The following is a 24,721-nucleotide window of genomic DNA, read 5'->3' as shown; positions in this document are numbered from 1 at the left end:
ATTACTGAGCCTCATCCCTTCCTTGTGCCACAAACACACAAACATCGGTATTTATTACATGGTCTAAATGATTTGCATTTATATGTTTTAATTTCTTTTTACCTTTGTATATTGATCCTCCAGTCAGTTGTATCTCCGGTGAGGTGGGAGGTATTATCAGCTAACTCTCCGCCTTATTCCCAGGTATTTAAACCTCACCTGAGTACACACTGACATCACAGAGGAAAAGCACATATGCTCAAAACGCATCTGACTTTTGATTTTACCGTGTGTAATTCATCTGAATAAAGCTGCATATTATCGTAGTGCTGGACCTCCTGCCTATTCCTGTGTTCCTGGCCAGTTTCCTGACTCTATCTCTGCCTGATCCTCCTGTTCTTCGCTGTCCTCCAGTATTTGACCTGTATTGTTGACCATTCCTCTGAACTAGTAAACACCAACTAGAGAGCTACTCAGCTCTTCTGCAAACACCATCTCTGCTCTGCTGCATAAGACTCTATTATCTGTGCTACTACCATCTACAATATCAGCTCACCCCTCCTGATTGTATCCCTGGTGTTTGGCACCTTCTGGCCAGCTGCCATTTTACTGGGACACCTTCTGCAGTAGCGACCTGGTATTTCTTACTAGCGACCTGGAGTGGGATAAAGGGTGAAGACCAGGGGAATGCTTAGACTCCACTCCCAAGTTTGGTCCAACTTGGAGCAGAGTCTAAGTATACTGAATGGGGCTTATTCACGTTCACGGTTACAACACAAACAGACAGTGCCCTTATCTGAGGCAGAAATCCAAGGGTCTGCCATGGTTGTCATCTTATGCACTGTTTTCTCCGCATCGGTTATTGCCCAGCCTTGCATGTCATGATGCACAGACTGCAGGGCCTGGCAGGACCATCCTATGCTCACCTATCACCAAATCTGCATCCCTGTGTGTAGGCATAAAGGGGAACTCTGACATTAGGTAAAAAAAAAATGCTGCAGAAGCTTATAGTATTGCTCACCTGTCTGTCCCAGTTCTGAAACCACCAAAAGTCCATTTATTTTGGTGGTCTTAGCCTGTATCTCCTGGTTGAGCAGTACAAGTCCCCGAATGCATTGTCTTCCTTCTTCTTTATAGTCCCTGCCTACTTCCTGTCCACATTTCACAGTAGACTCATCCCCGTCTGCTCCTTTGTCTGTGGCATTGCTTAGCACAAGGTAGCATGGTGTAAACACACCTCATTCTCCCTAAAAGCTGGAGACAATACTACATTGAAAGTGAAGGAACTGCACTCCATGCAAAAAAAAAAGCATGCGGAAGCCAGTACAATTTGTGATAATACTATAATTAGAAAGTTATACTGTACATCTTGAGGTCTTGTTTTCTGAAGCTGAAATACCCCTTTAACTAGGCCTCCACATGGATGTTTTGATACAGATGGTGTTAATGGTCTTGTTAATTTCAACTTCCGGTTCAGACTTATATAAATCAGAGGAGTGGGATGTAAGTTAAAGGAGTAGTCCAGTGGTGATTCAGTGGTGAGCAACTTATCCCCTATCCTAAGGATAGGGGATAAGTTGCAGATCGTGGGGGGGTCCGACCGCTGGGGCCCCCTGCGATCTCCTGTACGGAGCCCCGACAGCCCGCGGGAAGGGGGCGTGTCGACCTCCGCACGAGGCGGCGGCCGACACGCCCCCTCAATACAACTCTATGGCAGAGCCGAAGCGCTGCCTTCGGCAATCTCCGGCTCTGCCATAGAGATGTATTGAGGGGGCGTGTCGGCCGCCGCCTCGTGCGGGGGTCGACACCCGCTATCTCGGCGGAGAGCCGGGGCCCCGTACAGAGAGATCGCAGGGGGCCCCAGCGGTCGGACCCCCCGCGATCTCAAACTTATCCCCTATCCTTAGGATAGGGGATAAGTTTTTGACCACTGGACTACCCCTTTAAGAGTCCCGCTTTATTAGAGCTGCCTGGTCTTTTAGAGAGAATACCACTTGTAATGGCCTTAACTTACATTGTGTATCCCTATTATTAGCTGTGTGTAATAGTACAGTATAAGATTCCTATATTATGTATTCTATCTTTATATATGGTATATGATCCCTATACTCCTTGTACTATCCTTATATATAGTGTATAATCCCTATATTCTCTATAATATCCGTATATACAGTATATGACCACTATATTACCTGTACTATCCTTATATACAGTTTATGGCTAGGTTTTCACACAGGTTTTTTTCTGGCGTCTGCCACTGCAGATTTTGAGCCAGAAGTAAATCCAGTAGGAAGGAGAAGTATTCTTCCTTAACATTTCCTATTTCTTTTAAATCCACTTCTGGTTTTGGCTCAAGAACTGCAGTGACAGTTTTCAAAAAAAAAAAAAAAAAAAACTCCAGAAAAGACCTGTGTGGAAACATAGAAAATAACTTCTTAAATACTAATATGTAACCATAAAAAAAACACATAAAAGGCTGCATTCACATCACGATTGCAGCCTACGCCTTCCAGATCCGGCTGGGGGAAGGAAAACCAGGTGCTCCCATACCCCAGCCAGACCCGGCCCCCTTCTCATTTATTTGAATGAGCAGACCGGAGCCAAACAGTGACTCTGGTCGGCTAATTTTTGCCTTGTATCCGGTTTTGTGACTGTACCTAAAACGTAGTATACAGCGGTTTTAGGTCCGGTCACAAAACGGATACAGGGCAAAAATGAGCCAACCGGAGTCACTGTTTGACTCCGGTCGGCTCATTAAAGTGAATGGGTTTCCGTCCCCCAGATGGTTTTGGCAGTTGTAGGCTGCAATCGTGATGTGAATGCAGTCATACAAAGAATCTACATCTTTTCTTTACATAACTGAGCTTTAGGATTATCTCAGAGCAAATCCCTTCCTGATGGATTGTACAAGCTAGTCATACATCATAAGACATCTCCTGCTCTAGGGTCACCAGGACAGCAGCAGATCCTTTCCTATCCCAGAAATACCGCAGAGCACCAACTGAGCTTTCTTTACCAATACTAAATATAAAAAGTGGCTTTCTACTTTGGAATATTGGTTTCTAAGAAGGACTTCTCATCACAGACCTCAGGTTCAACTGTTGTAACACCCAGCTATCAGCTGTAATCTGTGTGGGAACCCCTACATACATTTATTGTCCCACTAAAGTGAATGTGATTTACTGTCATGTACAGAGGTGCTGGGTCCTCCAGGAGGGAGAGATGCACCTTGTAGCCAACACTGACACTAGCTTCTATTAGCTTGCCTAACATTTTCACCCCTTTTTTTTGGCTTACCTAACTTTAAATGCATTCAAATTTACCAAACCCACCAATGATGTCATGTGTATGGGGGTGTTGGGGAAACGAAGAGTTGGGTATGGTTTGAATCCCAATTCTTTTGTTATCCTGGAGATAAGCTGCTGCCAGAGATGTCTGGCAACAGCCTCCACATTAAAAACACATGCACAGTCAGCAGAGCTAAGAATGCCCGTTTGGTAGTTCAGGAATAAAACAGAACTTGTTAGCTGACATCTAATTAAGGGTGTAAAGTGTCCCTGTCATTTAACAAAAAATTTCACCCATCAGGTGGTCCACGTTTGATCCCCCCGCTTCCGACAGCATTAACAGGTTAAATAAAATAAAAAAATGTATTAAAAAAAACAAGAGTCCATCAAGTTCAACCTAAAATCTTATAAGTGAGGCTTCTGGAATTAGTGCATATTCACCAATTATATTTATTCATATTTCCTTTCCTCTAATCAGTTATGTGTCTCTACACCCACAGTTTTATTACTTTTTCCCTAGCCTTCGATTTATACAGTCTTCTCCTGCCAAATTGTAGTGCCCTCCCAGTCCCTAGTTAGTCCTCCAACCTTCTGGTCCTCCCAATGAGCATCTCCTCCCATGGGCAGGTCATCCCTACAGTAGAGCCTGTATCCGACAGAGAAGTTGGCCCAGTTCTCCACAAACTCAAACCCCTCTTTTCTAAACCAGTTTCTGCCCACTTATTTACCTCCCAGACCTCCTGCTGCCTCTTTGGTAACGTGGTGTAGGTAGAATTTTAAAAAATACTAACTTGGAGGTTCCTACCCTAAACTAAATCCCTGAAATTTCTGTGTACCATAAACCCTGGGTCATTATCAGCCCGTCGCAGTAATCTGACAACCCGATCCACAATGTGTCAAACTCAAGCATCAGGAAGACAACACCCTGTTCAACAAATCCAGTCTGTGTGACAGATCGCCCTTTCCGTACCCCTAATAATTAAGTCACCCACTATCAACATCTGTCTGGCCTGCCCTTTACTCCTTCTCCCCTCCTTACTGGAGCAGACACCCCTTTGGCTGTCAGAGGCAGTGTTTTGCTGCAGCACTGCTACCTCTGAACTGACATCCCCTTACCTGCCAACTGGGCAAGCTTGTTGGGATGTGCCAGATCAGGGCTAGCCTCCCTAACCCTATACCTTGCCTTCTAGCTGTCTCAAATCTACCTACCTCTTTTTCCAGCACCTCCATATAACTGTATACAGCCCCAGAAACTGTTCCCCATACAATGACCATATATATATACCAACATATATAACATATATACCAACTCTACACAGGCTCTGCAAACTGTAAAAGTGATCACATAAAGGTGCATCCAGCGTCTCACAAGTGAAGTCTTCTCTGATTAAAATCATTCATTTTTCCTTTTTTTCTTTACCCAGCCAGGCCATCATGAAGACTTCTCCTGGCCTTGACATGTCTCTGCAGAATCTGCCAAACTTTTTCGGATCCTCATGGCAAACCAGCCCCACCTCTATAAACTTCCCATCTATACATACAGTATTCCCCCATACAGTATTAGTGCTAACTTTATATTCCCTCTGTGAGCCCATGTAGTATTAGGGTCACCTCTGTGCCACCATATAGTATTAGGTGCACATCCGTGCTCCCATATATTAGGCCCACTTCTGCCACCCTATAGTATTCGGTACCCTCTGTTCCCCTATAAAGTATTAGGCACACCGGAGGTTTCCTGCAGGCAAACACATCTAAAAATGATTCTCATGCAGGAACCTGGAACATGTTTCCTGGATTCTATGTAGGGGCCCCCATGTGCCACTGGCTCAACCTGCTTTTATTACAGAGACATGTCAAACATTTTAATGGGTTGGTGTCTCAGTGCTGAGACCCCACCAATCATTAGAACAAGGGGAGAAGAACTGTGCAGCTGTGCACCTCATTCCCTACGATCTCTGTCCAGGTGCAATAGTCAAGCTCCTTAGGCTTATAGTTTATATAATTAGGTTTTAATTTGACATGCACTGTATGTAAATCAAGTCCATCTAGTCATTGGGGCATGCATCAGCTGAGAATTAGTCAACTTGTCACATCTGTTATAAAGCCAGATCGTGATTACATCATCTTTTTATTTCTCCCCAGAGCTGCTTCTCCATTACACTGTGTCTGTGCAACAACATGGAAGACTTGGGGAGAGCTTTGGCAGATACAAATGTAGGAATCAGTTGCCAGGAAAGTGTTAATAATTATTGTTAAAACATTTTTTATGTGTTTCAGGTGATTTCAGCACAATGTTTGTGCTGACAGGTTACCTTTAAGAAGGGTTAAGTTTACATATAACATTTCCACATTTTTTTAGTTAATGGAAGATAGTTACTGTGTTACCCAAGCATGCAGTGACTGTGGATATTTGGGGACACGCTTGAGATGTCTCGTAACTCGGTTCTTCAGCTAACATGCTTATTTTGAACTTGTTTAAGTGAAAAACTGTGCAAGATTATCCTGACACTGAGATGTGAAGGCTGCAAGATGAATGTGGCTCCAAACAGATTTCTTTCAAAACACTTTGATACATTTCACTCTTTTGTAGCACATAATGTATTCTGAGGTTACCCATAGCACATCAACAGGAATGACAATGAATACCAATGGCAGAAATGTCCTTTTATCACAGGAGACGAGAAAATGATTGGTATTCTATGTAATTGAAAATGATAATGCGTAGGAAAATGTCCGCTTCTAGGTAGAGAGAAATATTTTCTTTGTAGAGCGATGTGAAAAGGTTTGTGTAAGCTACATAGACGACGTGATGTGGACCATCACCATCAAATATTGCTATATAAGCCTTGTTTGGGGTCCACTGAAATATACAACATTTTCTAATGGGTGCTATATGCTTTTGATGTTGTAGAAACATTAGTTGTTTAGGTTTAATGGCTTAGATAATGAATGTTCATGTATCTGTATCACAATATGTAGAACTTGAAAATAAATATGCTAAAAGGGTAGAAAAAAAGTGGATGGTTCTCGCTCACATGCACTTGGTATCACAGAATCTCCTTTACAGTCTGGTGGTTTATCAAGCATAATCACTACCACCCAAATACAAAACCATATACAAAATGTGGAAGCGGCATTGTAACCTTGAGGATGGTCCAATCTATTAGCTGAAGATGTCAGAACAGATTAATAAAGAGGTTATCCACCATAAGGGGATTTTAGTATGTACCTGCCAGTCAGTAATGGATATGCTTAGAAAGGATTTCATTCTCTAACTACAAGTCCCATAGTTCCATAGTTTGTAAGTGTGAGGCCACTTTCCTCCCTCCCACACATCAGCCACCCCACCCATTGAAACACGAATGGACTGCATCCATTCAAAAGACCAATGTTTTCTTACCAGGGTCCCTACAGCTGTTGCTAAATGATCTCGACGCACTGCAAACTGGGAAATCCCGAGACCTGAGTAATTTTGTATGCTGTTAAAAATAAATATTGGGGTGAAAAACACAGAAGAATTGTGAGACCCCCATCACACACAGGAACAGACACTAAATTATGAACTACACTAACTATACAGCCCCTGTAGCATAGTCAAATATAAAAAAAATTCGGGAATACCCCTTGAAGTGGAGCAGCCCCAAGGTAACCACGTCACTTCCACATTTTGTATATAAGTAACTGTAGCATATCAGAAGTTAGCAAATCTCCACATTCAAACAGCTGTGATAGAGCCCTGAATTGGGATTTAAATCCCGTGGGACCCAACCCAAAATGTGCAGGCGGTCAGTAGGCTGTTGCGAGCGGGCACGGCGGTCAGGCACTATGCCTGTGGGTCCTGCAAATCCTGCAGCAGCCTCAGTGACTCAGCCCGACCCTCCGCTTACAGTCAGGGTTGGCTGCCACCTATAGGCTAGGTAGGCAGCCGCCTAGAGCACACAGTGGTGCTGTAACCTCCCGGCTGGTGCCCTAATATCTCTCTCACTAGCTGCATAGTACTGAGCCGGAATGTCAACATAGAGATCACATGACCTGACACCACCCAATCACCTCAGAGCCTGAAGCAGGAGTCTGGGTGAGTACTGAACTCACCAGCTCCTTGTGGCAGCAGACAGCATGGAGGAAGAAACAGAGGAGACTTGAGTGACATGTGGTTCTGTAAGTGTGGAGTCTGTGTATAATTGTCTCTGTACACACTTATTATTAGCCCTCATACATCCCCATAGGCCAAGTATGCGCAGAGCATTGCAACGATCAGTGACCCAGGGCCTCTGAGTCTGCACAGTCACTGCAATTCACATCTGTACATACACTAGAGTGCAATGCTCTGCACATACCTCCCATGTATACCAGTGTGTGTACTGCATGTATACATGGGGAGTATGTGCAGAGCATTTCACCCTAGTGTCTGTATATTCCTATGTTAGCGGAAGCGGGTGGGATTGGTCAAAAAAGTCATCGGGAGCGGGCGGCATTGGTCAAAAAAGTCATCGGGAGCGGGCGGGAGTGGGATTGAAATACCAGTCCCGCAAAGGGCTCTAAGCTGTGACACCTTAGTCAAACCCCTCCTCCCAGATCTCAAAATCCTTAATTTTATTAAATTCTATGATACATGTTTATTATTCCATATGGGTGTAAAAAGTAGGCTACAAGAAAATGTCAGCAAATTCTGCATTTTCAGCCACATTTTTTTTTAACAAAATTACGATTAAACCCAGTTGTGATGCTGAAATATCTCTTTAAACTTTCACCAGACAGACAAGAAGAAAAGAAGGACATGTATAAGAACTAGTGCTATGCTGTAGTTTAAATGGCACCGGTCACCATCAATTAAATTTAATATATTATTTGATTTACTTTTCTAATTTAAAATTTTTGTAACTTTATGTGTTGAACTAACCCCTAAAAATGTGGCCACCAGGGGTCCTCCTTCTGGTCCTGCCTTTAGTCCTGCTAGCAAACTGTCTCCTGTAGCAGCCTGGCAAAGACTAAAGTCAGGAAATGCAGGGTGGACCTCAGCTCAGCACAGTGTATAGAGCCAAAAGCTGTTCTGGCATGCAGGAGTTTTGAAACAGCTGGAATCACCATGATGCCTTCAGTGCATAGTGCTGAATATTGTGCTAAATATTGTGCTGGATATTTCTGCTCCTTTTGCAGCTGCTGGGGAGAGCTGACATACTGTACAGTTCAGTGCACAGAGCTGAGAGGGGGGTGCAGTCTCAGCCAGTCACAGCCCATCTTACACTGAACTGCTCTAGTTTGTGTGTTTAAGCAGCATAGAGTGAGGAAGGAAGTTCTCCCCAGCAGGGCTTCAGATGATATAACGCCTGCTGGGTAACGCCCCTTCCCAGTCCATGGAGCTGACTGAGATTGAGCAGATTATACAGCACAATATCAAGGTAGAAAACAAAAAAATACTAAAATGAAGGCAAGGGGTGGTTTATCATGATGAGGGGAGTGAACTGGGAAGACTAAAATGTATCAAGATCATGACAGGTACTCTTTACATGGTTGCTAGTGGCATTATCACTACTTTTGTTGCACCGTAATTGAAAGCATATGCAGTATATACAGAGCTTTGGGTTTTACTTTGAAGCTATTTGTTAGTTATAAGTGAACTGAAGATTGATAGAGGGGGCATGTTTGTACCAGCTGATCTGCAGGGTACGAAACACGCTCGAGCAGTGCAGAGCTGGGGCCCCATACTCGAGATCGTGGAGGGGTCCCAGTGGTAGGACGACCCCTTATCAGACATTTAGCCCCTATCTTGCGGATAGGGGATGAATTGCTTAGCACTGGACATTATCTTTAAAGGGGTACTCCTGTGAAAACCTTTTTTCTTTTAAATCAACTGGTGGCAGAAAGTTAAACATATTTGTAAATTACTTCTATTAAAAAATCTTAATCCTTCCTGTACTTATTAGCTGCTGAATACTACAGAGGAAATTCTTTTATTTTTTGGAATGCTCTCTGATGACATCACGAGCACAGTTCTCTCTGCTGACGTTATTATAATAATAATAATAACGCTTTATTTATTGTTGTCCTTAGTGGGATTTGAACCACTGAGCCACCATGCTGCCCTTAGCATACATCTGCTATGCATGGTTGCTAAAATGGACAGAGATGTCAGCAGAGAGCACTGTGCTCGTGATGTCATCAGTGTTCCAAAAAGAAAGGAATTTCCTCTGTAGCATTCAGCAGCTAATAAGTACTGGAAGGATTAAGATTTTTTAATAGAAGTAATTTACAAATATGTTTAACTTTCTGCCAACAGTTGATTTAAAAGAAAAAAGGTTTTCACCGGAGTACCCCTTTAAGTAAGAATGATGACCTAGTATCACCTAATAACATAAAAGTCAGTGATCAAGATACCATACAACTCTGACACATATAATTTATGGCTGCACATCTTATTTGAAAAATAAATTACCTTTATTAGCACACACACACACATATATATATATATATATATATATATATATATATATAAATAAACAGACAACAGATTGTCATAAAAGCCGTATTGCCCAAAGATGCATCAGAACATATAAAAAGAGATTGCACTTCAATAATACATCCCGTTACATTTCAACAATACATCCCATGGTGGAAACAAAAATAAAGGCAGTCATTGACAGGAAGGACTAGATAGAAGGACTATCAATAGAAGGATTATCAAGAACCCTTAATTGGTAAATGAAATAAATTGTTTCTGATAGACTAGGTTCAAACTGCCATTGTGCCAGGACCAGTTCACTAGGTCCTGACAGATCTAATTGACTTGAATGAGGGCCGTGGTTTGTCCAGTATTTTGCAGTAGAGGAGCTAAGGAAAAAAGGACAGATATTTTTTCTCCCCTCAATTCCTGTCCTTTCAACAGATTGCCCAACAGAGCTCCTTTTAGCGGAGCACAGCTGCAGTGAGAACATAGCCATAGCAGATTGAATGCAAAAAACTCTTGAGAAGGGAAAATATTGCAGTATCAATTTATTGTTTTATAAACATTACTGCCAATTTTTCCCCAACAATATGCAATGGGGGAATTGAAACCCCACTTAATCCCATTTCCTCTCAATGTTTCATCAGGGGTTATGAACCACTTAGCCCAACACTACATCCTTGATATAACTATTTTACAATCATGTCACATAAATAGTTACAGTAGGTGTCATGTCTGAACTTTTGTACTTCTAAACTAGCATTATTAAAGTAAAGCTTTACTTTTGATCTCTTCTTATATGAGCTATTAAGAGCTTAGCACTTACCTTTCCAACATCACAGGGTCAACCAAAATGAAGTGATCTCTTGTCTGTGACAACCACTAAAGGTCAGTTATGGACGGTAATGTGTGTTATATATGTGGAACCTCCCTGCACTAGACAATAATTGCTCCCTTTCTGTCAGCTGGATGAAGGATGAATCCATCCATCTTTTAGCTCTTCAGCATCCATCACACCTTTAAAGTATACGTCAGAAGCCTTTCATAGAGTATAAGCTATATGTAAAAAAAAATAAGAGAAAATGTAACCCTAAAGTATAAAGAGAACATATTACCAATAATATTTAATGCCATGTTTAATAATAAAGTCTCTTGCCAGGCCATATTTCCCAATAAGGCTTAAAGGGAATATGTTATTTTTTCTGATTAGAGAAATACTGAATCTTTCTTCTTTTTTTCTAATATGTTTCTATTCTGACTGTCATTTTTTGTATATTATTGTGGGGGCTTCCATCTTGCCTGAGCTATTTAGTTATATGCTTTACAGCAAGCCCCATGAACCATAGACAACAATAGACAGGACCTGTCCAATTCACATGAATTGAAAACATTACTGAGCATTCTTTGTGACCTTTTCAGAGGTCATTTTACAGGTAGGGGGGATGCTGGGCTCGGTTTTGAATGGTAGCAGGTCCAGTGTTATGGTGTCAGCTTTCACTGTACTCTTGTCTCAGTTGATAAGGAAGAGACTGCAGGTAAATTATCTGTACAGAACATGAAGTATTCACTTAGATTTAGGCCTAGTGAGCAGAAACTGTATGATTTCAGTATTATTTAAAAATAATCTATAAATAATAAAAGGGAAAATTGGAAAAAAGCCCAAAAATCGCACAAAATACAGGAAACATAACAACTTGATTTAAACAAGTTTGCTTTAAAATGTTTCCCATATATACCTTTTATAATACAATCAAATGCCTTACATCATAGGCTAATATATACAGAATTCAGCAGCACTTAATTTGTAGTTTATGAGATGATTTAGATGCCTGTTTGTCTTTGCCAATCCCCATCTGGTATACAGTGGAATATAATAGAGATTTATGAAGTTAGTATAATGTTCTGGCTGATCGATGTATATACACACACTTCATGTCACACACCGTCCATTTATCATTTACATCCCCTGTGAACATCAATGTGTAACTAATCTCTATGACACATTACTTTACCCCTTGAAATCTCTGTAAACACTGAATAACCATAACGCACACATACCTTATATACTCGAGTATAAGCCGACCCGAATATAAGCCGAGGCCCCTAATTTTACCCCAAAAACCCAGGAAAAGTTATTGACTCGACTATAAGCCTTGGGTGGGAAATACATCATCCCCCCATGTCATCATCACCCTGTCATCATCCAGACTCCTGCCATCATCACCCTGTCATCATCCAGACCCCCGTCATCATCACCCTGTCATCATCCAGACCGCCGTCATCATCCTGACCCCATCACCATCCCCCCCTTCATCATCCCCGCCTGTCAATCCCTTCATCAGTGGTCTTCAACTTGCGGACCTCCAGATGTTGCAAAACTACAACTCCCAGCATGCCCGGACAGCCATCGGCTGTCCGGGCATGCTGGGAGTTGTAGTTTTAAAACCTCTGGAGGTCTGCAGGTTGAAGACCACTGCGGCCTTCGTCATCATCCAGACACCCCCTTTAGTTTTCTATTCACCTCCCCTCGGTGGGAAGGAAGGGTGAGCTGGTCCGGGCCATCTATGCTGCAGGGACTGTCCGGTGGGGAGGGTTAGTCGTTCCGGGCTGTTCATTTTCACCGGGGGGGCCCTCTTCTCCACGCTCCGGGCCCGGACTAGTGACGTTGCCTTGACGACGCACAGGGATGTTCAAGCGCATCCCTGTGCGCCATCGTCAAGGCAACGTCACTAGTCCGGGGCCGGGCCCGGAGAAGAGGGCCCCAGAGTAAAAATGGACAGCCCGCAATGACTAACCCTCCCAACCGGACGGTCCCTGCAGCATAGATGACCCGGACCAGCTCACCCTTCCTACCCACCGAGGGGAGGTGAGTAGAAAACTAAAGGGGGTGTCTGGATGATGACAAAGGCCGCAGTGGTCTTCAACCTGCGGACCTCCAAAGGTTTCAAAACTACATGCTGGGAGTTGTAGTTTTGCAACATCTGGAGGTCCGCAGGTTGAAGACCACTGAGAAGGGATTGATAGGCGGAGCGTTCACTCGAGTATAAGCCATAAAAATCGTGCTGAAAAACTCGGCTTATACTTGAGTATATACGGTAACACACCAATGAGAACATATAAAGGGCCCTTTGCATTTATGAATGATAAAGTAAGGAATAGCATTGTTTACGTAAAAGCATTATGTCTACAGGAGCTGATGTCACATGAATCATAATTTGGCTGGGACACAGACAACAGCCATTCATCGGCTTCTAATACACCAGTCACTAATACCTCGTTGCTATAGCAGTAAATTGAATTCACTAAATGAGGGATAAGCTGAAATCCTGTATCTGGAGATGAAAGAAAATAATTCCATATTTATCGGCCAAAGTGTAAATGGCATCAGATGAAAATAAATCTCTGTCAGTCATTACATTATCAACATTATTTCTATAAAATTCAAGGCAGAGCATTTTGGCATGTATAGAGTTAACCTGCTCCACATAACAGATGCTTGAAGCCATTTATAACACTTTGGTAAATAGGGTTTCAGCAGCAGAACATTGCAGTATGCTCGTATCCCATAGTGTGGAGCCTAAGACCATCATCCCCGCACTATAGGGCACTGTGGTATCTGTTATATATTCAGGGGTTCTCATTTATGATGTCTGACCTTGGCAACTGGTAGCAGCAGGTAGCGCCTTCTGGTAGGGCATGAGGCAGAGGTGACCGATGAAGTTCAGGCACATCCTTCTCCAGAAAGCGGTCCCTATACGGAATGTTCCTTACCATCCTTTTCCTGCTGACCTGGAACTGCTTACTCAACAAGAGCTGACCGCTACTAGAGCAATTTACCTCATCTCCTCTGACTGTCATTCAGCCACCATATCAAGAATCCTCGTATACATGCAAATATTGATCCACCTGCCAATAAGCCAGCCATCCAATATGCAAGTCTGTACACGTAAACACAACACCTTAATAAGAAATAGATGTCACAAATACCTGTGTTAACTTTCGTAAGTCTGACTGTTTACAGCCCAGCTGTCATCCAAAAGAAGGTACCAAAAAGGAATATGTATAGTGCATAAGAAACAAGAACATATAAAAAAAACTGATAGTAACTAAGTCACTAGAATACTGCCAAGCTATCATTTAAAAGAGGAGCCATAAAAAAAGAAATATGTATAGTGCATAAAACATTAATGTATCAAATAACTGATAGCAAGAATACAAGAGACACAGGGAAACGTATTAGTGTTTCCTGCTATGAAAACATCCAGCTAAATCTCTAAGTGCCTGCGAAATGCTTTGTCTCAATATGTGCTGATCCTTCCAGCAGAGATAGAAGATCCCTGTTGTCCCTCTCATGTATGCCAGGTCTATTGTTTATTAACATACTCCTCCTCTGTGGTCATCGGACCCAGATATACTGATACGAATGAGAAAGGATGGCTCCCCTGCTCAGATCAATACCATAAACATAAAGAAAGTACCTTACTTCCTTGTAGATGCTCCTTCTGTCAACAAGGATGAAGGGAAGGGAAGAGGAGGTGTCATCACATTATTCAGTTCTCCGAGACAAGATCGGTGGTAAGGAAGAAGACAAGTTCCCAGTCCTTCCCCTGATGCACTCACAGAATTCCTGAGGAGATACTGAGAGTCGGGTGTCAGGTCCCAGCCAGTCCTGGGAGAGTGCCAACTTCAATAGAGAAGCATTGAACAGCTTGTGACACGTACAACGGCTCAACAGAGCCACCCTCAGTCCAAACCTAGATGATTTCCTTCCTGTCTGAATAGAGGACTCATTACTATGGATGACACAACAGCATCCCTACATAGCAACGTGTATGTGTGTGTGTAGTCACTACAAAGCGCGGCTTGCCAGCCCTCCTATATATAGCTACAAGCCATTAGTGAGCTTTTATTAATTCTTCGCAGCTGACTTACAACACGCAGGTCATGATGATAGGAATTAGAAGGATATTTAGGCAGAATATTCAATGTACAGTGTAAAGGGCAGGAAGCTTGGACACGATTACTCCTTGTCGCCCCAGGTCCGTTTTCAGCACCAAGGACAGCTATCAGTCAGCTAGCTCTCCTCGGTTTATTGGCGAGCAGAACATGCTCCTCCATAAATATTTTATAAGCCGAATGGTTGATTTGATGAAAATTTGAATAAATGAGGAATTTTAAATCTTATTACTTTTATCTTACCTGGTTGCTCTGGACTACAGGCTTCTAAAATAGGTGAAAAAAAAATAATTTCATCATCTTCGATTCTTAACTCCTTAAGGACGCAGCTCATTTTCACCTTAACCCCTTAAGGACTCAGGGTTTTTCCGTTTTTGCACTTTCGTTTTTTCCTCCTTACCTTTTAAAAATCATAACCCTTTCAATTTTCCACCTAAAAATCCATATTATGGCTTATTTTTTGCGTCGCCAATTCTACTTTGCAGTGACATTAGTCATTTTACCCAAAAATGCACGGCGAAACGGAAAAAAAAATCATTGTGCGACAAAATCGAAAAAAAAACGCCATTTTGTAACTTTTGGGGGCTTTCGTTTCTACGCAGTGCATATTTCGGTAAAAATTACACCTTATCATTATTCTGTAGGTCCATACGGTTAAAATGATACCCTACTTATATAGGTTTGATTTTGTCGCACTTCTGGAAAAAATCATAACTACATGCAGGAAAATTTATACGTTTAAAAATGTCATCTTCTGACCCCTATAACTTTTTTATTTTTCCATGTATGGGGTGGTATGAGGACTCATTTTTTGCGCCGTGATCTGAAGTTTTTATCGGTATGATTTTTGTTTTGATCGGACTTTTTGATCACTTTTTATTCATTTTTTAATGATATAAAAAGTGACCAAAATACGCTTTTTTGGACTTTGGAATTTTTTTGCGCGTACGCCATTGACCGTACGGCTTCATTAATGATATATTTTTATAGTTCGGACATTTACGCACACGGCGATACCACATATGTTTATTTTTTATTTTTTTTACACTGTTTTATTTTTTTTATGGGAAAAGGGGGGTGATTCAAACTTTTATTAGGGAAGGGGTTAAATGACCTTTATTAACACTTTTTTTTTACATTTTTTTTGCAGTGTTATAGGTCCCATAGGGACCTATAACACTGCACACACTGATCTCTAATGCTGATCACTGGCGTGTATTAACACGCCTGTGATCAGCATTATCGGCGCTTGACTGCTCCTGCCTGGATCTCAGGCACGGAGCAGTCATTCGTCGATCGGACACCGGGGAGGCAGGTAAGAGCCCTCCCGGTGTCCGATCAGCTGTTCGGGACGCCGCGATTTCACCGCGGCGGTCCCGAACAGCCCGACTGAGCAGCCGGGTCACTTTCACTTTCACTTTAGAAGCGGCGGTCAGCTTTGACCGCCGCTTCTAAAGGGTTAATACCGCACATCGCCGCGATCGGCGATGTGTGGTATTAGCCGCGGGTCCCGGCCGTTGATTAGCGCCGGGACCGACGCGATATGATGCGGGATCGCGGCGCGATCCCGCTTCATATCGCGGGAGCCGGCGCAGGACGTAAATATACGTCCTGCGTCGTTAAGGGGTTAAGGACGCAGACCTTTTTTGCAATTCTGACCACTGTCACTTTATGCATTAATAACTCTAAGATGCTTTTACCGATTATTCTGAGATAGTTTTTTCGTGAAATATTCTACTTTATTTTAGTGGTAAATTTTCGTTGTTACTTGCATCCTTTATTGGTGAAAAATCCCCAAATTTAATGAAAATTTAGAAAATTTTGCATTTTTCTAACTTTGAAGCTCTCTGCTTGTAAGGAAAATGGATATTCACAATAAATGTTATATTGATTCACAAATACAATATGTCTACTTTATGTTGACATATATATCAGAGGGCTTCAAAGTATAGCAGCAATTTTCAAAATTTTCATGAAAATTGCAAAATCTGAAGGGACAGATGTTACAGAACTACAACTCCCAGCATGGCTGGGCAGTCTAGGCATGCTGAGAGTTGTAGTTTTGCAACATCTGGAGGGCTACCGTTTGGGCACCACTGTAATAGTGGTCTCCAAACTGTGACCCTCCAGATGTTGCAAAACTACAACTCCCAGCATGCCCAGAAAGCCTTTGGCTGTCTGGGCATGCTGGGAGTTGCTGTTTGGCAACCACTAGGAAGGCAGCAGTAAATATCGCTTTACTGCCACCTTCCTTGATGCTCCGCGCCATCGCCTCTCTACCTGCGCCGCTGATACCACCGATGATCGCCGGTCATGACCGCATCTTCTCCCCCCATTCTGCCCGACATCCAGGGGTGAGCAGAGCGGGGGGTTTCCATGGCAACCCCCGTCTTTAACTGTCATTGGTCAGTACTCATTGCTGACTAATGGCAGGGGATAGGAGGGGGTGGCACCACTGCAACCTCGCTCCTATCCCTTAGGATGATCGGGGCTGTCACTGACAGTTCCAATCATCCCTATTTTCCGGGCGATCAGGTCATCAGAGACCCGATCAGCCCGGAATAGCAGAAAATCGCATGTCTGAATTGACATGCTATTTCCTGCGATCGGTGACATGGGGGGGTCTCAGGACTCCCCTCGGCGATGTGCCGGGATGCCTGCTGAATGATTTCAGCAGGCATTCCGGTCTGGTCTCCGACCGGCTAATGGCGGGGACCGGAATTCCCACGGGCGTATCCATACGTCCTAGGTCCTTAAGGGGACTCGAGATGCAGGGCGTATCCATACGCCCTGCATCCTGAACAGGTTAATGTGGTCTAAGATGCATTCCACTGTTGTCAGAGGAAAAACTTAGGGTATGTATGATCTGCATGTGGGAACAGAAGGGTTCTACTGCTGGGAGCCGCCGCGATCTCCCACCAGGCGCCCTGGCTCTCCTCCTGAATTGGGTGGCGGCTGACATGCCCCCTCAATGCAGCACTACGGGAGAGCCAAAGTGCTGCACTCAGGAATCTCTGACTCTCCCATAGAGCTGCATGGGGGGGGGGCATGTCGGTTGCAGATTTGTGGAATTGTCAACACGCTCCATTTAGAAGAAGAGCCGGGGCACTGTGTGGGAGATCACGGTGGTCCCAGAGGTCAGACCCCCCATGATTTGACACTTATCTCCTATCCTTAGGATAGGCAATACATTTGTCTATCCTGGAGTACTCCTTCAAGACATATTGCCTCTGGCTGCATGGAATGCTGGAAAAGGTCAGAGACAATAGTAAAATAAAAAAACTTTAACTACATCACTTCCGTGTGTGGGTACTGTGCATGAAAACAGGACAATGCAGCGCACAGAGGTAATAATAGAAGCATAGTACACAGTATTAAAAGTTGTCATCATGGGCTCAAAGGCTGAAGAAAATATCTGGAATACCCCTTTTATTTTCCTCACATGTTACCATGTGATCAACATTTTGTCAGGTGAATCACCAAACTAAAAAAAAAGTTTTAAAAGCTAACACAGTAAAAAAGAGTTTGTTCATGGGTTATGCAACAAGACAAGACAATGTAGAATTAGTTCACCGGACATATATTATTACAGGTGGAGATTTGTTTTCGTATGTGTCTAGATGTGTATGACCAGAAATGACGTAGTCCTATAAAATGATCTACAATAGAGTGTCACACATTTTAATTAAAACAAGTCACTGCTTATAATTTATAAAGTGGAATTGTTCAGTTTTAGCTAAAGGAAGATCAATAAGATCTGACCTATATTAACATCTAGTAAAATCCACACTAATATGACTCACAGTGATCTCATTGTGCTACTCCCACAGAATACACCAGGGGGTATCTCACATTACGTCGTGTTGAAGACACTTAAGAATCGGATAAATGCCATGTTCTACTAAGAATGAATCTTTTCCTATTGATATAACCAATTCTCATATTATCAAAAAGGGTAAAAACGTCCAGACCACACAAACTAGGATAAGAGATTTGCCTACAGAAAAAGTGTAAGAAACCTACTTAGGTTGCACCACAAATATGGTGTGAATGGAGCCTTACAGTGTTTTTGTGTTTTAGAGAAAGTAATGTCAGTCTCTGTACAGCACTTTGGAATATGTCAGCACTACTGTATATAAACCATATCATTCGAATTCTCCCTTTGAGCAGTGCGGTTCTTCTTCAATATAGGACAAGTCTCCTACATTCTGCAGCTTTTCAGGCTGGCACTGTGGGGCTCCCGTAAACTCCTGTCAGATATAGGTCACTATAACAGTGGTAGTTAAGTGAGATATAGTTCAGCAGAAGCTTTCCTATTCCTTGGTTATATAAAGAAATACAGACTCTCTGTAGAGCTGCCTTAAACATACCTGTCATTTGCAAATAGTTTTATATAATGTGGATAACATTTTAAAGGGGTACTCCGGTGAAAAACGTTTTTCTTTTAAATCAACTGGTCCCAGAAACTTAAACAGATTTGTAAATTACTTCTATTAAAAAATCTTAATTCTTCCTGTACTTATTAGCTGCTGAATACTACAGAGGAAATACTTTTATTTTTGGAACACTGTGCAGAGAGCACAGTGTTCCAAAAATAAAAGCTGACATCATGACCACAGTGCTCTCTGCTGACATTTTTATAATAATAACTCTTTTTTTGTATAGCGCTCACACCTATTTGTAGATGTTGTCCTTAGTGGGATTTGAACCCTCAACCCCAGGGCTGCAAGGTAACACTGCTAACCACTGAGCCACTGGGCTGTTCTAACCATATATTTGCTAAAATGGACAGAGATGTCAGCAGAGAGCACTGTGGTCATGATGTCATCAGAATCTCCTCTGTAGTATTCAGCAGGTAATAAGTACAGGAAGGACTAAGATTTTTTTTAATAGAAGTAATTTACAAATCTGTTTAACTTTATGGCACCAGTTGATTTAAAAGAAAAAAGGTTTTCACCGGAGTACCCCTTTAAGTCAACATTTCTCTTGCTAAATAATGTTTCTTTGACAGAACAGTACCTGCTAATTCCAGGTCTTTCTGAATCTCTCACAAGTGGCCCTAGACTTTTGGACAACTCTTCTGATTATTTCCAGTTTTTTTTTTCTTTGGTGCACTGTACCCAAAGATACGGCTGTGGTGTTCCAGTATGGGATACGGTCCTTCTGTCCAGTCAGGTTGAGTCCCTGTCTGTCCCCGGGGCTCTCCTGTAGTGTCTCCCCTTTTGTATATAGGTTTCCCATAAAGGGTTTTCACATAATTAGTAAAGGACCTTTATTGCATGTCACATGATTATATTTGTACCACATGATTGTGTTGAAGTCACATGTTCAAGTCATATGATTGTTACCCAGAGAACCCCACCAGTGACCAGGTGACCTACCAAGTAACCTATGGGCTCCTTGCACAGCCCCCCTATATAATATGGGGAGGAGCTGCAATCGCTCTTTCATCTCTCTTGTTCCTGAGGTCCATTGCAGCCAAGTCGTCTCAGTATCAGTGTCCAGAGCATTGGAGGCCTCAAGCCTAAAGTCTGCAGCCACCTGTCAATTACAAGTAAGCTAAAGTAATCTAATTGTCATTCATCAAGTCAGTCAAATCAAATCTACTGTCTAGTCACCGTGGCCTGCATTATAGTCAGTCTACCTACTGCAAGTCCCAGCAGGCCTGCGAGGTCTCTCTGTGGCACTGGCCACCTCTGTGAGATACTGGCTGAACTGTATAGACTGTACCACCTGTCTAACCTCAGTAAAAGCTACCATTACCCTTAAACTGGCCTTGGACTCTTTATTGCCCCTGCCTGACCTAGGACTAGGGGTACTACCTTCAGGTGTTTATATAGGAAAACCACGCCCTGGCGTCACAAACACGAATAGGTTAATACCATCTGCCCCTTACACCTCACACCCCGTGGCACACTACACTGCCATATGGGTTCAATGTATAGGGCGACAGAAGCAAGTTTAAAATATGCCCCCATTCTTTTCACTCACAAATCTTGTAAGAAGCACCTGGTTGAAGTAAATTTATGGTGAAATGATTGTTTTTCCACTTATGTATAATGGCCCCATGAGTGCTTCATTGGAACATTCAGAAGCTTACAAATGCATCAGTAACCAACATCATTGTTATGTTTTGCAACAATTAGGTTTTGAGGATCTTGAGACAGCTCTTTGCAACACCATGGCAATGAGACCTTTTTCCTTGTGTCAGTTCACAATACACATAATTTCGAAGCTTGTTACTTTTGGTTTCTTTGTATGTAATGATTACTTTGGTTGTTACCAACATCTGGTAAAAATGTAAGGTCAATGCACAAGACTAAAATTGTAGTGACCTCTAAACCCCTCAGACACATGAACAGAGTGATGGGGTCACATGCATTATTGCCACCTATGATGACCATTCAACTCTCATCTATGACATCTTACAGAGACAATGGTCTATCCTCCAAACTGATCCACTTCTTGATAGGGTTGTATCCTCCTGACCTTTAATCACTTATCGCAAAGGGAGGAGTCTGCAAGATCGTTTGGTACATAGCCACTACTCTCGACCGACTTCACCTGGTACGTGGCTAGAACAACGTGTCTGTGGCAATTTTGCTTGTAGTGGATGCCGTGCCTGTCCATATATGATGAGAACTAAATCTGTCACCAGTTCATCAACAGGTGAGAGATATGATAATCAGGGACTTCGGCAATTGTCGCACTAAGGGGTTTGTATATTTATGTCAATGTAGTTGCCCAATGGACTACATTGGCAAAACCATCCATGAATTTAGGAGAAGGGTCTGTGAACACCTTAATGATATTAAACATCATCGCACCACTCCTATATCCAGCCATATGCATGAAAAGCATAATGGGGACCCGAGACATCTTAAATTTTCTATTCTTGAAGTAGTACGCCCTTCACCACGGGGAGGTGACTTTGATAAGTTCCTCCTACAAAAAGTAACTCAGTGGATTTTTCGTTTTAAGTCCACTACGCCATTGGGTATGAATGAAGTCCTGTCCTATACCTGTTTCATTTAAGCACTCAATATTATGATCTTGGACTCTTGGCTACAGGGCCAATCATGGGAATAAAATAAGATATTCCCTATGAGTTATCATGGTCCCACAGTCTACAGGTTTCCAGTCTTGATGATCTGCACCCAATAGTGCCTCACTTTATGTTTATCCCTGACCGATTGGTGGTCAGAGACCATTTAACAAGGGAGACCTGGATATGTATCCACCATGTCTTCCTCAGTCTATCTTAAAATTCCATGATAAAAACTTGGTATTTTTAGTGCATTTTTTACACTATAATTATGCATTGATCATAGTCCTTTTCCCGTAGATGTATACAGGATAGTACTCTAGAAAATAGCTGTCAGGAATATCATCACTTTCAAATACTATAAAGTATCCATGTTAACAGTGTGTTCCCTTCCAGACATTATGTCACCAGTGTCTGTCAAAATTAATTGTTTTCTTACTTTAAATACAATATGCGTTTATGGTTTCAAAATAGTCAACAAGAAGGATTACATCAGTCCCTGCTATGACCAGTATTCCGCATATAGTGTTCAATCCCTTAGACCAGCTGCGGGCGCATAGCAAGCCGATCGGCTGCATAAATCTTCTAAGTCCTAAATAACTCATTCTGCGCATGCGCCACATCGGGACTCTGTTTACAAACACAGATGACGCTTATAGATGGTCATGTGATCGGTGAGCAGGGTCACGTGACCATCGCATCATCAGCTAGCAATGCGGAAGAGCCTTCCACGATTACATAGCCGGACCGGAACAAGTATCTCTGCTCCGGGCGGCATTCCAACTGACGTCACCCACAGGTGAGTGTAGTCGGCATCCGGCTAAGCTATTAGCCAGTTCTACCGCCACTCATAGATCCAACTTTGGACTGATTGGTTAGGTAAGATAGAGGACAGGTATTTAAGGAGGGATGTGTGAACACACCAACATGGCGCTCGGGACCATCTGACAGCATTGTCATCTCTGGCCATTAGATCATATACATTTGATCATGAGTTCATCTACTGCCCCCCATTGTCCCCTGATGACTGGGGCAATAAACGCATTAAAGGGACGTTTGTGCTAAACTACATTTGCCATACATGGGGTGCAGATAAGTACCTTTTCATATCTGTACCAGGTGACATACTCTATCTGTTTTAGTGTACATCTGTGGTCATTATTCCCAGATCTAATTGTAGGATTGTGTTTTGATATGAAGTAATATTATTTACATGCAATATCTTGATATGCAACAATACTGGCTGCTAAGAGGTTTATCTGTCTCTGAAATCACAAATCATCAAGCTTTGTCCATTTGTAATTGAGATAGGGACATTATCCTTGCTCCACATCTGAGGGCCATTGATAGGATACTGATATATTCATAGGGTATTTTCCCTTCTCCTATCCAACTTAGACCAGATAGAATAAACCAAGTGCGACAGAGAGCCTCCTCATTGTGTTATAGATAGGGCCATATTAGGCCATTATAGGGGTAGGTTCCTGTGCGGGACCGTCCCATCAGGGCAAGGAGATAGAGGCCGTTCATCCATAAGGCCAATCACTCCCCTAGGCCCTTCCCCCCCCTACCTACCAACCTTATCCCCCATCCTACCCTATAGCACCTGGTCTGTACTCCAACTAGGGCAAGTCTCCAGATTGGTGGAGCAGAATAATATTGTCTTGTCACATTTGGGGATTATTGATCCCAAGACGATATATATTTTTAATTCACATTTAGTTTTGGGCAATTATATGCCTCGTTAAAATCTTTTTTCACATTTTTTCTAGATTTTTTGGCATTTTAGTGTAAAAATTAATAAAAGTTATGTTTTAGTGTCCTTTCAGTGATTCTATTTTGGCTGACACTAATTATAGACCTTGCTGTCTGTGAATTCAATAGCACCTTTGGAAATATATATAGAGAGAAAAATGTATATTTGTACAATTGCTTTACATTGGTTAAAACAGGGCTGGCCCTACCATGGGACCACTGGCACCTTTCAGCACCTTTTTTTTTTGGGGGGGGGGGCACCTAGGTCCATGGTCGGGCCGGCCCTGTTGCTGCTCACTGATCCAAAGTGCCCGCAGCGCCAATGCAGCCCGAGCTACTTAAAGGAAAACTGTCAGATATTTTCTTCCGCACTATCCACAGGTACTGATGGATAGTGCGGGAGACGCTGATTAAAACGGGCCCTACCTTACCCGGATCTGCCCGGCCATTCTCCCGCAATTGTAGTTTTATTCTATGTGTATATCTTGCTGTAACTGGCACAGGCGGGGCTTCTGTAGGTTAACTTGCACTGATGTCAGCGCCTCTTATGAATATTCATCCCGCCCTCCCTCCAGTTAGGAGCGACGAAGAGAGGGAGAACTGGAGGGAGGGGAGATGAATATTCATAAGCGGCGCTGACGTCAGTGCCAGTTAACCTGCAGAAGCCGCCCGTGCCAGTTACTACAATTGCAGGCGAACGGCCGGGCGGATCCGAGTAAGGTAGGGCTCATTGGAATCAGCGTCTCCCACACTATCCACGAGTACTGTAGATAGTACGGGAGAAAATATCTGACAGTTTTCCTTTAATTGTGCAGCGTCCACTTTAAGACAGAGAGCTTTCCGGCCAGGCCAGGTATACAGATATACATATAAAGTTATTATCTACATTATATAAAAAGTTTTTGAAAATGATGACCGTGCCCATTTAAGGTTATACCATAAAAGGCAGTAATTAATTACTGGTAATCATGTTTCCCCGAGCTGTTACAGCAACACTTTAGAGGGACTCCGCCCTAGGGACAGGAAACTTGGAGGATAAATGGAAGAGCCTTTCTCTCCAGGCTCAGTAAGTTTCAGAGACCAAAAGGAGCCATATTTACTGACAATCACAAATATATATTACCGTATTTATCGGGGTATACCACGCACCGGCCTATAACACGCACCCTCATTTTACCACGGATATTTGGGTAAAAAAAGTTTTTTACCCAAATATCCATGAAAAAATGAGGGTGCGTGTGTGCGCGTGTATACCCC

The 24,721-nt window shown here is 42.7% G+C and overlaps 1 protein-coding gene across 9 annotated transcripts in view; it reads right to left on the bottom strand.

Moving 5' to 3' along the window:
- OSBP2 (oxysterol binding protein 2) overlaps window positions 1-24,721 on the bottom strand; it is a 268,100-nt gene that overhangs the window by 152,631 nt on the left and 90,748 nt on the right. Inside the window, exon 1 of one of the 9 annotated variants that reach the window (XM_056537253.1) lies at window positions 14,187-14,451. The exons of 6 other annotated variants lie outside the window; for them this stretch is intronic. Coding sequence is in view for 1 of the 3 variants with exons in the window: in XM_056537251.1 (XP_056393226.1) it covers window positions 13,364-13,439 (76 nt within the window). In the remaining 2 variants the exon portion in view is untranslated. Of the gene's footprint in view, window positions 1-13,363; window positions 13,503-14,186; window positions 14,452-24,721 lie in introns of those variants that run through there. 2 more of the 9 variants (XM_056537254.1, XM_056537251.1) reach the window with 2 other exon arrangements.

This window comes from Hyla sarda, chromosome 1, assembly GCF_029499605.1.
Source record: "Hyla sarda isolate aHylSar1 chromosome 1, aHylSar1.hap1, whole genome shotgun sequence".
Taxonomy (NCBI): Eukaryota; Metazoa; Chordata; class Amphibia; order Anura; family Hylidae; genus Hyla; species Hyla sarda.
Note: the sequence above shows the minus strand (reverse complement) of the source record. Positions and strands in the feature narration are given on the sequence as shown.